The sequence below is a fragment of the Delphinapterus leucas genome, chromosome 5 (assembly GCF_059928025.1).
Source record: "Delphinapterus leucas isolate spDelLeu-1000000601 "Yukka" chromosome 5, BTC_Dleu_Yukka2, whole genome shotgun sequence".
NCBI lineage: Eukaryota > Metazoa > Chordata > Mammalia > Artiodactyla > Monodontidae > Delphinapterus > Delphinapterus leucas.
Window position 1 is genome coordinate 120,915,820 of NC_143133.1, and position 12,386 is coordinate 120,928,205.

Genomic DNA, 12,386 nt, shown 5'->3' on the forward strand with positions numbered 1-12,386 from the left:
GTTTTTTAAAATAAATATATGTATATCTCTAGTGACAGAGCCATATTAATGAGCTTATTGTAAATTTATTAATCATGACCTTTGTATTGATAAAAATAAAATAAGTGATATACTTCTTCTTTCAAAATTTTTTTTTTGAATTCACAGGCCTGTGAAATTTCTGATGAACTACCTAACTTGACTAATCGATATGCTGCTTTCTCGTCAAGAACAGAAAGAACTACTAAAGTATCAGATATGGTAAGAAGGCTTTTCTATGACCACATGTATTTGTAATCTAGGAATCATGGAGGAGACTGAATAACATAAGCATTATATTAGGACCTGAGAGAGGTACCTGGTAGCCTGCTGTAATATCTTCAGCCAGTATGCTACTTCCATATTTTTAAAGTTCAATGAAATTCTTGAAGCTAAGCAGAAGTCTAGCATTTCTCTGTGAGAAAAATATTATGTGGAACATCTCCTTAAGGGTCAGAGAGCATTCATTAGGCCATATAGACAAACTCAACTTGTGTTGTATATGAAGTGGAAGGTTTGTTTACTTTAGGTTCAACTCAGTTTCCTCATAAGTGCAAATATTTTCCCTTTTCAGTTTGAATCTATCTTGAGACTTAAGACTTTTCAGTGACATTTTTTATCCCTGTTAATCTGTATTTTAAATTGTGTTGATAAGAATTTTGCTACCTCAATTTCCATTTTTTATAAATAACTAATATTGAATAAATTGAAATAAGTAAAGCGTGTGAAATTTAAAGCTGTATACTTAACTATTTCATTCAGATTAAACTTATTAAAAGATCAAAGTGAAATTTAAAGATAAAAGGTTAGACTTATGTGTACAGGTATTGTTAAAATAAATTTTTATAGAAATTGGACTGTTATTATAAGATATTGTTAGTAACAAATGACCAAAACAGGATCATTAACCAGGTTGTAAAATGTAGCCAGTCAACCGAGAAGCAGAATTGCTGAACTAAAATTCTACTAGGTACACAATGCCAAGAGTTCATTTACAGTGTTTTCAATGGTGAAGTAAATGGTACAAGATTAGGAAGAACTCATGTAAATGAAGTACAAATGCAGTGCTAGTTAAGTTAATATAGCTGTGAATGTCTAGGAACTCATAGGAATTAGATTAATTTGATGAGAGTCATTAAGGAAGGGACTTATTTTTTTTCTGAGGCATTAATTGACTGAATCTGAGAGATGGAGTCAAAATTAGCATCAGGTTCTATGAGACTTTTTGTAGCTATAAGTTCAAAAGATAGTTTAGAATCATCTAGCAGTGTCTTGACATTTAAGAGATTTTCGTAATTGTTAAATAAATGGTTTGTTTTAGTAGATTATTTATTAATCTTGAGGAATTTTAGGGTTGTGTTGTGTTTCTCAAGTGAATCATTGTTATACACACCTTTGGATCCATGGTGAAGTATGTCATAAGTAATTTATTACTAATATAATGCTTTATTTCTCTTGTAATATAGTAGCTACTAGGAAAAAACTGCAAATTTCTGAAGGTACCTATAGGAATGCACATGTATAAGTTACATTTTATGTTTGTAGTGAAAAAAGATGATAGAGATCTGTTCTAAAGGAAGATGAGTTGCCTACCAATTGTTTTTACCTAACTTACATTTTCCTCTTTTATCTTTGTCTCTCACTGCATCTGGAAATTCCTTTTTATTATTTATTTATTTATTATAATTTTTATTGGGGTATAGTTGATTTACAATGTTGTGTTAGTTTCAGGTGTACAGCAAAGTGAGTCTGTTATACATATAGGTATATCCACTCTTTTTTAGATTCTTTTTGCATATAGGCCATTACAGAGTATTGAGTAGAGTTCCCTGTGCTATACAGTAGGTTCTTATTAGTTATCTATTTTATATTTAGTAGTGTATATGTGTCAATCCCAATCTTCCAATTTGTCCCTCCCGTCCCACATACCCTCTGGTAACCATAAGTTTATTTTTTACATCTGTAACTCTATTTCTGCTTTGTAGATAAGTTCATTTGTAGCCTTTTTTTAGATTCTACATATAAGCAATATCATATGATATTTGTCTTTCTCTGTCTGACTTCACTTAGTATGATAATCTCTAGGTCCATCCATGTTGCTGCAGATGGCATTATTTCACTCTTTTATTGGCTGAGTAATATTTCATTGTATATATGTACCACATCTTCTTTATCCATTCCTCTGTTGATGGACATTTAGGTTGCTTCCACATCTTGGCTATTGTGAACAGAGCTGCAGTAAACATTGGGGTGCATGTATCTTTTTGGATTATGGCTTTCTCTGGAGGTATGCCCAGTAGTGGAATTCCTGGATCATATGGTAGCTCTATGTTTAGTTGTTTAAGGAACCTCCATACTGTTCTCCATAGTGGCTGTAGCAGTTTGCATTCCCACCAAAAGTGTAGGAGGGTTCCCTTTTCTCCACACCCTCTCCAGCATTTATTGTTTGTAGATTTTTTGATAGCATTGCCCTTTTTTCCCCTCAAGAAACACTTGCATTTAAAAGGATTGGTTGGTACTCAGCTTACCCAAGAAGCGAAATAGTTTAGTCACATAGAACTCTTTGGTTTTTGAATCCCTTCCATAAATGAGAATACCCTTCAAACATGTGGGTGTATGATATGTATCTAGTGAAAAATTCAAATTATTGATCTCAAACTTTTAAAATAATGGAATTAATTTTATAATTTTCACATCAAATAAAAATATTAGAAAATTTACCTCCTATATATTTACATTTTATATATATGGACATGCTGCAATCTTGAAGGAGGGCATATAGTTTAATTTTCAACATGCTACATAAAAGTTTTACATAAAAATATTTAAAAATCCAGACTTCTGTTTCATGTGAAAGACAGAGCATATATATACATCTCCCTTCTTTTTACAAGGTCCCAATGAAATAACTTTTTTAAAAACTATGATATAAGGATTAGTTGAATATAAAAAGACAAAGAGATTGAAAATATTAATGGAGGCTAGGCACAAGCCAAACATCTGATTATTAGGCATTCCAGGAGCAGAATGCTAGGATGGTAGTTTGCAGTATTTGATGTAAAAAACAGTAAGTTATCTTGAACAGAAGAAAACACATGTCTTCAATTAGAAGAGCTCAACAAAATACCATAGAGGACGAATTTTCAAAGATATGTATTCTTCTCACATTCTTTTGCGTTTTCAGAAGACTAGAAATAAAGAAAATACCCTTGAAGCTTCCACAGAGAAAAGTAACTGGGTCACCTACAATGGGATGAGAAACATACTGATATCAACACTTTCTCAGCAGCATTAGAGACATTTCAAAGCTAGGAAATGGTAGGATAATATTTTCTAAAATTTCTAAGAGGAAATAATTTTGGGTAAAGAATTCTGCCTCTACCCAAAATTTCAATTAAATGAATCAAGAAAATAATTTTCTGACATGCAAGAGCTTGGAAAATTTAGTACCTTCACAACCCCATATGTGAATATGCTCTAGCAAAAAAAAAAAAAAAAAAAGGAAATACGAAAAAGGTGACATAAACATATAAACATAGAGAATAGAAACTCAGCATTTCTGGATGAAGTAGAGAAAAGTGGAAACAAATTAATAAAGAAGGCATTTTTAGTTCATGCTTGGGACATTCTTCAAGAGTCAGGGGTTTTGTGACCACAGAATTTTATTTACTCCTCTATGTGTTTCGCTGCACTAGTTGGTTCAGTGGGGAATAATCATGATATTCTAAATGCTGTTTTAATATTGTTGATTTGAAATCAATCTATACACATTGCAGAAGATTTAATTATAGTACAGCAATATAAATATTAGAAATCTTAATATCATTGATAAAATCAGGAGGTGAAAGGTAGGAGGCAGTGAAATATGGCAATTCTCTTATTTCATAGTGCGGAGTTAACAGATATTGTCAAAAATTGACAAATTACAGTATAAGTCCTTATATTAAATTTGTAATGGTAAATACAAAAAAACCCCACACACCTCAAACTGAAAAAACTCAATTACTATTAAAATAAATTATTTCTGGGACTGGAACCAGGGAGAGGTCAAGGAGGACAATTTTACCATTTATTTTAGACACTTGCATATGATTTGATTTTTATTCATGATGTGAAGATATTATTTTAAAATAAAAGTAAAAATAATACTCCTGAGTTTATGAGGAGCATGCATTTGGAATGGCATTATGACATACTGGTGCCTGTACTGACTCATTCTCTGCAAACAACCAAAATTCTAGGTAAAATAGAAACAAAACATATTCACAAATGCTTCCAAGATTTAGAAAGAGAGGAGTACACAGGCTAAGTTAAGGAGGGACCCAGAGTGGCAAGTAGAGCACTGAAGCCAACTGTCACCCTGAGGACATTTGCCAAACTAGGTGACCTTGAGTTTTAATTTGTATAGCCTCAGAGACCTCCAGAGAATGAAAGAGAGCCTAAGACTCTCACACAGTGATTAGTCTCAAAAAGATTCTTAATACAGTTAAGACTCCAGAGGGCAACCTAGGCAGGTTAGGAGTGAAATGCAAATAAATCTCCCCTTCTTACACACCAAAGGACTTTAAGGAAGATTGTTAGTGTTGAACTTTTTGGTGTTGAATGTGTGTTAGGGGAATCACCCCTGAGATCCTGTTACATTTCACCTTCATTTAATGGTTACAGATATTAATGAAATTAATTTTATTAATAAAAATAAGAGCTAATGCTTATAATGTGCTTGTTCTATGCCAGGGACCATTTCAAATGTGTATTAACTCACCTGAGTACTATAATAATGGCCATCTTTAAAAATGTGGAAACTGAGTTTAAAGTCTTTAAATGGCAGTCAGAATTCACACCGAGGCAGTCCATCAATAGAATCCACTCTTTTAAGGGTCTTTCTGTGTTACTCCCCTTTGGGCTGAAGAATTAGGCTTAACTAAAATAAATATGACAATAAAATAAATACGACAATATAGTAAATAATTTTTGTGATTTAAAACAAAAGGGATATGACTGTAAAGATCTCAGACATTATTATAAGGGATAGAACTTTTTTTTTTGAAATCCAATTTCTGTTTAGCAGAAACTGATGAGGATTCAGCATCATGAAACAGTAGTGAAGTTAATAACTTTCCTCTAGTCATTCAGACCAAAAATTAACTAATGACTATTTAGTGGAAAAATCACTGGAAGAATTTGATGTACTTTCTTATATTGAGGCATGGCTCAGAAAGGGGCCTCATTTGATTAGTGACAATTGGTCTCAAAAAATATAACAAAAAATTATACTAATATTTTTAAAAATTAGCAAATGACTTGAAATATATTAGAATTATTTGCTGAACAGTTGCACTACAAATTTTATCACTTGATATAGAGTTTTATAATACTTAGAGTTGAGAATGAAGGGAATTTTAAAAATAAATTTTGATTTATATATTTATTTATCTATTAGTTTATATTCATTTGATTTGTTAAATATTTTGAATATCATCCCTGAATGAAGTTTAAAAGCAAAAGCTTTGGCATCAGAGAAATGCTTTTCTAGTCTCTAAATCTGTTTCCTCAATTATTAAGTAGTGATAATAAATTAAGTAGGCATAACCTGATAGGGTCATAGTAAGAACTAAGTATACTATTGCTTGCAACACTTATTTCATTGTGTTACCCACAGTAAGCTGTAAGTAAGTTAGCTATAAAAATTGTGAATGGCAGGGTTACGGCTCAGAGCTAAGTAAATCCCACTTCAAAGCCTATGCTCTCTTTTCAATATTTCATAATATGAATAAGGAGCCTCTATTAAAATATGGTAATGTCTTTTGCTTTTTACACTTCTTTGTAAGTGACATTCACCTTCCTCAACCAGAGGACCCTCTGTTTTGCATGGTGTTGCTATGTCAGGAATGCAAAGAAGCAGAAAGAATAAATGTTCGGTTTTTTACTTTGGAAACATTTCTTGAAGTTCTTTTCAGAGGCAGTAGTTGTGGGGGCCATGGCTTTATAATGGAGCTTTGAAAATAATGGAAAGTGTTGTCTAATTTTCACTTTCCTTTAAATATTCCAGAACTAGAGTTTGGCTAAGAGGCCCAACTTTTATATAAAGTAGCTATTTATGGATAATAAACAAACTCAAAATCTTAGTAGCATATAATAAAAAGCACTTATTACTGATAAGTTTGCAGGTCTGCTAGAGAAGCTTACTTCAGGCTGGAGGTTTGCTGGGGAAGCTCTGATTCATGATGCCATTTGACTGGGGTGGCTCTTGGGACCGGTGGGGTAGCTGGAGTATGTTCTTTTCATGGTGATGGCAGAACTATAAGAATATTACTGTAAGAAAGAGAATAGGGAAATTGCAGGATAAGGGAATTTTCCTGCTACAGTGAACGAGAAAGCCCTTCCTAGACTGGAAGACTACAAAAGGATAGAGAAAGGTAGCAAAGCAAGGCATTTGAGATTTGAGCACGAGGCCAGCTTCATGCTCTCCCACATTGTGGGTGAACTCTGGTAAGCCTGGGGGTTGTGTAGTAGTGGTGGAATACATGGAGACTCAGGTTAAGAAATCCCAGAATTACTGAAGTATGAATTCCACTTCATCTCTGAAAGCCTGGGAGGGTGCCTCCTTTCATACTGGGTAGCTGCTGCAGACAGAAAAGTTATAATGGTATATTTAGGCAAAGAGGGCCTATTATCAGTCAGGGTCTAGTCAGGAGACAGAACCACACTAGTTATTTTGAAATAAAGTAATACAAGGAACTGTGGATATTGGAGAACTCCAAAAGGCAAAGAGGGAACACTAAGGTATCACGCAAGTAATAACAAGCAATGCCACCATCCTTAGGCCTGGGAAACAAAGGGAGTAGATTGGAATTATTAAAACTTGAAAGCTTGGAGATACCTTTTGTTAATGTGATTCAAGTTTCTGAAGAGGAGCACAGCTCAGCTGGTGCTAGTGTCTCAGGAGCTCAAAAGAAAGGTCCCCTGGGCCTGGGGCAGAGACCTTTGGGATCCTGGAGATAGTTAAAAAAAAAAAAAAAAAAAGTGTATTAGAAATGGATTTCAGCTGAAATCCTTAAGAGTCAAAATTATTCTGACTAAAACCTATATTGTTACCCTCAGTCTTTCTTTCCTTACAGTATCTCACTGGAACAGCTATGAAAATTTCTTAGATTTTTACATAGTTTTAAATGTTTATTTTATTGGCTGTTAGTTTGCTTGTTGGTATCTTATCATTCACCTAACCACTGGTGGAGGAGAGAACATTAAAGTGAATTTTCTTACTGCAAGTAAGGGATTTTAGGCAAATGATTTCTGACACACTGAAGAGTTAGTCGGTAACAGTGCACTTACATACTTCCTGTTCTTCCATTACATTTTAAAGTCTATAAATTTTTCACTTAATTGTCTAACTTCATTAGTTCAGAAAATGGCTTTGATATGCAAACAGCAAGCACAAGTGCTGCTGGATGCCATCTTCATCAAAGCACAGAAAGAACAGTGAAGGCAACTGCTAAGCAAAATACACTATGAGAAACCAGATTCTAGTAGCCTGCTTTTTGATTGTGTACAATTGCCTGTCAGTACTTACACAGATTGTGAGAAGGATGCAGTTCTGCAGTTTTATATTAGTTACTTTTAATTGCCCTACATAAATATCAGAAGTAAATCATAACTTCATGAAGAAATTATGTTTTTTAAGTTTATTTATTTATTTTTGGCTGCGTTGGGTCTTCGTTGCTGCGCGCGGGCTTTCTTTTTATTTGCGGCGAGCAGAGGCTACTCTTCTTTGCGGTGCACAGGCCTCTCATTACGGTGGCTTCTCTTGTTGTGGAGCACGGGCTCTAGGTGCACGGGCTTCAGTAGTTGTGGCTCATGGGCTCAGTAGTTCTGGCTCGTGGGCTGTAGAGAGCAGGCTCAGTAGTTGTGGCGCAGGGGCTTAGTTGCTCCACGTCATGTAGGATCTTCCTGGACCAGGGCTCGAACCTGTTTCCCCTGCATGGCAGGTGGATGAAGAAATGATTTTATCTTTACTCTTTGATAAAAAATTTTGTACTTTACTGTGTCTTGAGGATGAAATCTGTCCTGACTTTGAAGATACCATGTTCATTTAAAGTGATTAACAGCAAAATGACTCATATTCTACATAACCTCTGAGACAAGCTATTTGAGGCATTCATCGCAATCTGATTCCTACATTTTATATCAACCAGTCATTGTTTTATAGCTTATGTGAGAATTGAAAGACAGAAAACATGTTAAAAGTGATATGGAGATCACTAGTCAAGACCTTAACTCCATCATTTAAGTCCTTGATACCAGCACGACTATATATTCGATCCTACACATGGTGTAGTGATGGCATTAATACCATTGAAACCTCTATATAATAAATCCATGACTAATGAAACAGGACATTTAGAAATTGACTTCAAGTGTCTATCTTACTTAGGATGCATGTATTCATGAGTTATAAACCTTGTTTCAGTATATTTAATGTTTAAGAATTCACTTGTTCTTAAGTGTGTTGTAGATTCATCCCTGCTTCTTAACTTGAGCATATTCCCTTCTCCCTAAAGACTTCCTCTTCCCAGCGTGCAAAAAATGCCAGAACATCGAGAAAAGAACAGTATTGTACTTTAGCTCAAGTGGCTAATTTGCATTTCTTATAAACTCTATAGCTAGTAATGTCAACTTCTTACCTCCCTCATATATGATCAGTTCTTAAGAGACATACCTTCTTAGCCACCAAGGTCACTTTTGCTGTAGGAGTATTTGACTCTGGGGCTCCCCTAGTGTTCCAGTTACATTGTAACAGACTCTGAACTAGAAATCGGAATCCTGATTCTCTTCTCAGGTTTTTATTGCTGCTTCCTAGTGAAATAGATCTTGTTATTTTTGCTGATGTACGATGATAATCTTCTTATATCTGTGCTATTTCCTATTTGTTTGGACATACTTTCAGTATCTTTACCAGTTCTTTTGCCATTTCTGCTTTTTTCTTCTCTTCTTTTTTTAAGTGTACCTGTAGAAATAGAAGCTCTCGATGAATCTGATGCCATTGATATAAAATGCAAAAGATCTTTTATGAAATCATTTTATTCAAATGCTATGTCCCAGTCCAAAATTTTTCTGTTTTCTTACTTTTTACCATATTAAGAGAACACAGGAGTCTCTGAAGAAAGTAAGTACATCCCTAATTCTCATCTATATAAAATGCAAACTTTTAAAAAATATTAAATATAATAATTGAAAGGAAAAATGAGATTTTATGAATTCTACTAATTGTTTTATCTTCTCTTAAAAAACTTACAAGACTTTTTTTAAAGAAATACTTTAAAACTTCCATACAGTAAGATATCCTTAACTTTTAAATGTATGTAATGATTAGTGTGGAAAAGATATTCAAAGAAAAGTAAAGCAGTTCCCTACACAGTGGAAAACAAAGGAAGCAGCATGTAACAATGATAAATATCTCTGAGGACTTTCTAATTACCTTCTAATATGGTGTTTATATTTAGAAAATTAATTTACCCATTTTTATGGTCCCACATCCAATTCTGGAAGTATGCTTTTAAGACATCATTGCTTAATTATAAAAGAAGCTTTGGGACTTCCCTCGTGGCGCAGTGGTTGGGGGTCCGCCTGACAGTGCAGGGGACACAGGTTCGATACCTGGCCTGGGAAGATCCCACATGCCACGGAGCAACTAAGCCCATGCGCCGCAACTACTGAGCGTGCATGCCACGACTACTGAAGCCTGTGCTCCCAGAGCCTGTGCTCTGCAACAAGAGAAGCCGCCACAGTGAGAAGCCCGTGCACCACAATGAAGAGTAGCCCCTGCTCGCTGCAACTACAGAAAGCCCGCGCGCAGCAATGAAAACCCAATGCAGCCAAAAGTCAATCAATAAATAAATTTATAAAAGAAGCTTTAACAGAGTAGATTTTTAAAATCTGAATTTGCACATTTAAGCATTTCCCTAGGGTTTAAGACCTTTCCTATACCTTTGATTTGCTCTATACAAAGAAAAAAAGATCACATATTAAACACTTGCCAACAATTTCCTAATGTGCATTGTAAATTCATGATTACATCTGTTTCTTCATATGAGTCTCATAGTGCACACTTAGGGGGCTTTTCTTCTACTTGTATTCAACTGATTTAATTAGGCAAGTCCTACTAACGTGCTAATTGGAAGACAGACTTTTTCCCATTCGCCTGAGATTAGATTGCATTCATGGAATCATAATTATTTTGATGGCTTACCACAGTGAAATAGATGAACTGTGTATCAGCTAAATTTTTAATGAAGTTAACTTTTTACTTTCATTCTTATGTAATTTCTTTCTTTATCTTCTGTATAAGGTTGTTTCTCAAAGTGTCTTTTATTTATTTTTTTCAGTTGTCATTCTCTTTCTAATATGTCACATCTCAAATACTTTAATAAAATTTTGTTCTATACTTACAAGACTGAAATTAAAGAAAGACAAAACAGTTTTGATCTGAAGACTTAATGCTAGGAAACAGAAGTAAGACAAATTATATATTAGAGCCCAATTGTGGTATAAAACATTTTATCTTATAAGTTCTTAGTATTTTACACATATTATAATTTCTGTCCATTTGTCTCCTTTATTAGCTCATCTAAGTTCATGATTAACACTATTATGACCTTGATGTGTTCCAATCACTGTGATAGTATTTGGGATATAAAGATAACTATGATCTTTCCTCTGGAAGAACTTCATCCAAAAGTAGAATTAATGCCTTTAAAAAGAAATTCTGAGGAATATAATTTGTATTTTTTATATTATCTGGGAAAATTCCTTTTTCCATTTATATATATATTCTACCTATACTTTAATGTCATGATGAATTCCCAATTTTTTTTCATTTTTTCCTTAAAAGTCATTAGGTTCTGATCTTTTTTTCTTAGCTAAGCATTTTAGAGGTTTCTGACCTTCAGAGAAAAATATATACCAAGATCGATGTAGTTGCAATATAAGTAAGTTTGTAAGGAGATAACCATGTACAGCCACTTTGGAAAGCAGTTTGGCATTTCCTGCAAAAGTCCAAAAGTTTAAAATTCACTTGCCATTGACCCAGACATTCTACTCCTAGGTATTTATTCAAGAGAAATGGGAGGTATGTATGTGAATGTTTATGGCAGTGTTATTAACCAAAACCAGTATTATTAACCCCATACTGGAAACAGCCCAAATGTTCATCAGCTAGTGAATAATAAGCAGACTAAGATAGCCATAAAATGTAATACTACTCAGAAACTTAAATGAATGAAATACAGATATACACAAGAACATGATGAATCTTAAAATCATACTGTGTGAAGGAAGCTAGAAAAAAAAGTTTTACAATATATGATTCTATTTATACAAAATTCTAGAAGTGGAAAGTAACATATAGTCACAGAGACTATATCAGTGTTTACATGTGAATGTGGGTAGAAGGTAGGGTGGATAGAAGGTAGGGTAACAAAGGAACACAAGAAAGTTTTGGGGGATGGAAAAAATGTTTATTATCATGATTGTTGTGATTATTTCATGCAGATGACATGCCAAAACTTGTCAAATTGTACAGTTTAAATATATAAAGTTTACTGTATGTCAAGTATACAGTAGCAAAGTTACAAAAAATTACTTAGGGAGATAAGACAAATTGATCTATGTTATAAAAATAAAGAGAAAAACACATTAATTACAAACAAATATAAGTCATTAAGATGATCATTGCATGATTGGTAACCCCAGGGACTAATGGGTTTCATAAAGTGTTTCCAGTGGAGTTTTAAATAACTAATTTTCATTTCACATGTTCACAGTTTTAAAATGACTCCTTTATTTTGATTGATGAGAGGATAGAGTTTACTTTTGATATTTGCTTTTACTTTATGAAGTAAATTTCTTCATTGCAAAAGAGGTTGACTTTTTTTTTAACATCTTTATTGGAGTATAATTGCTTTACAATGGTGTGTTAGTTTCTGCTTTATAACAAAGTGAATCAGTTATACATATGTTCCCATATCTCTTCCCTCTTGCATCTCCCTCCCTCCCACCCTCCCTATCCCACCCCTCTAGGTGGTCACAAAGCACCGAGCTGATCTCCCTGTGCTATGCGGCTACTTCCCACTAGCTATCTATTTTACGTTTGGTAGTGTATGTATGTCCATGCCACTCTCTCACTTAGTCACAGCTTACCCTTCCCCCTCCCATATCCTCAAGTCCATTCTCTAGTAGGTCTATGTCTTTATTCCCATCTTTCCGCTAGGTTCTTCATGACCTTTTTTTTCTTAGATTCCATATATATGTGTTAGCATACTTTATTTGTTTTTCTCTTTCTGACTTACTTCACTCTGTATGACAGACTCTAG

General features: G+C 34.0%; 1 protein-coding gene across 1 annotated transcript in view; it reads left to right on the forward strand.

The window, feature by feature from the left end:
• The window catches only part of STPG2 (sperm tail PG-rich repeat containing 2), a 529,587-nt gene that overhangs the window by 131,666 nt on the left and 385,535 nt on the right, over positions 1 to 12,386 (forward strand). The window contains 1 exon segment of the mRNA XM_089911325.1: positions 148 to 240. Coding sequence (XP_089767451.1) covers positions 148 to 240 — 93 coding nt within the window.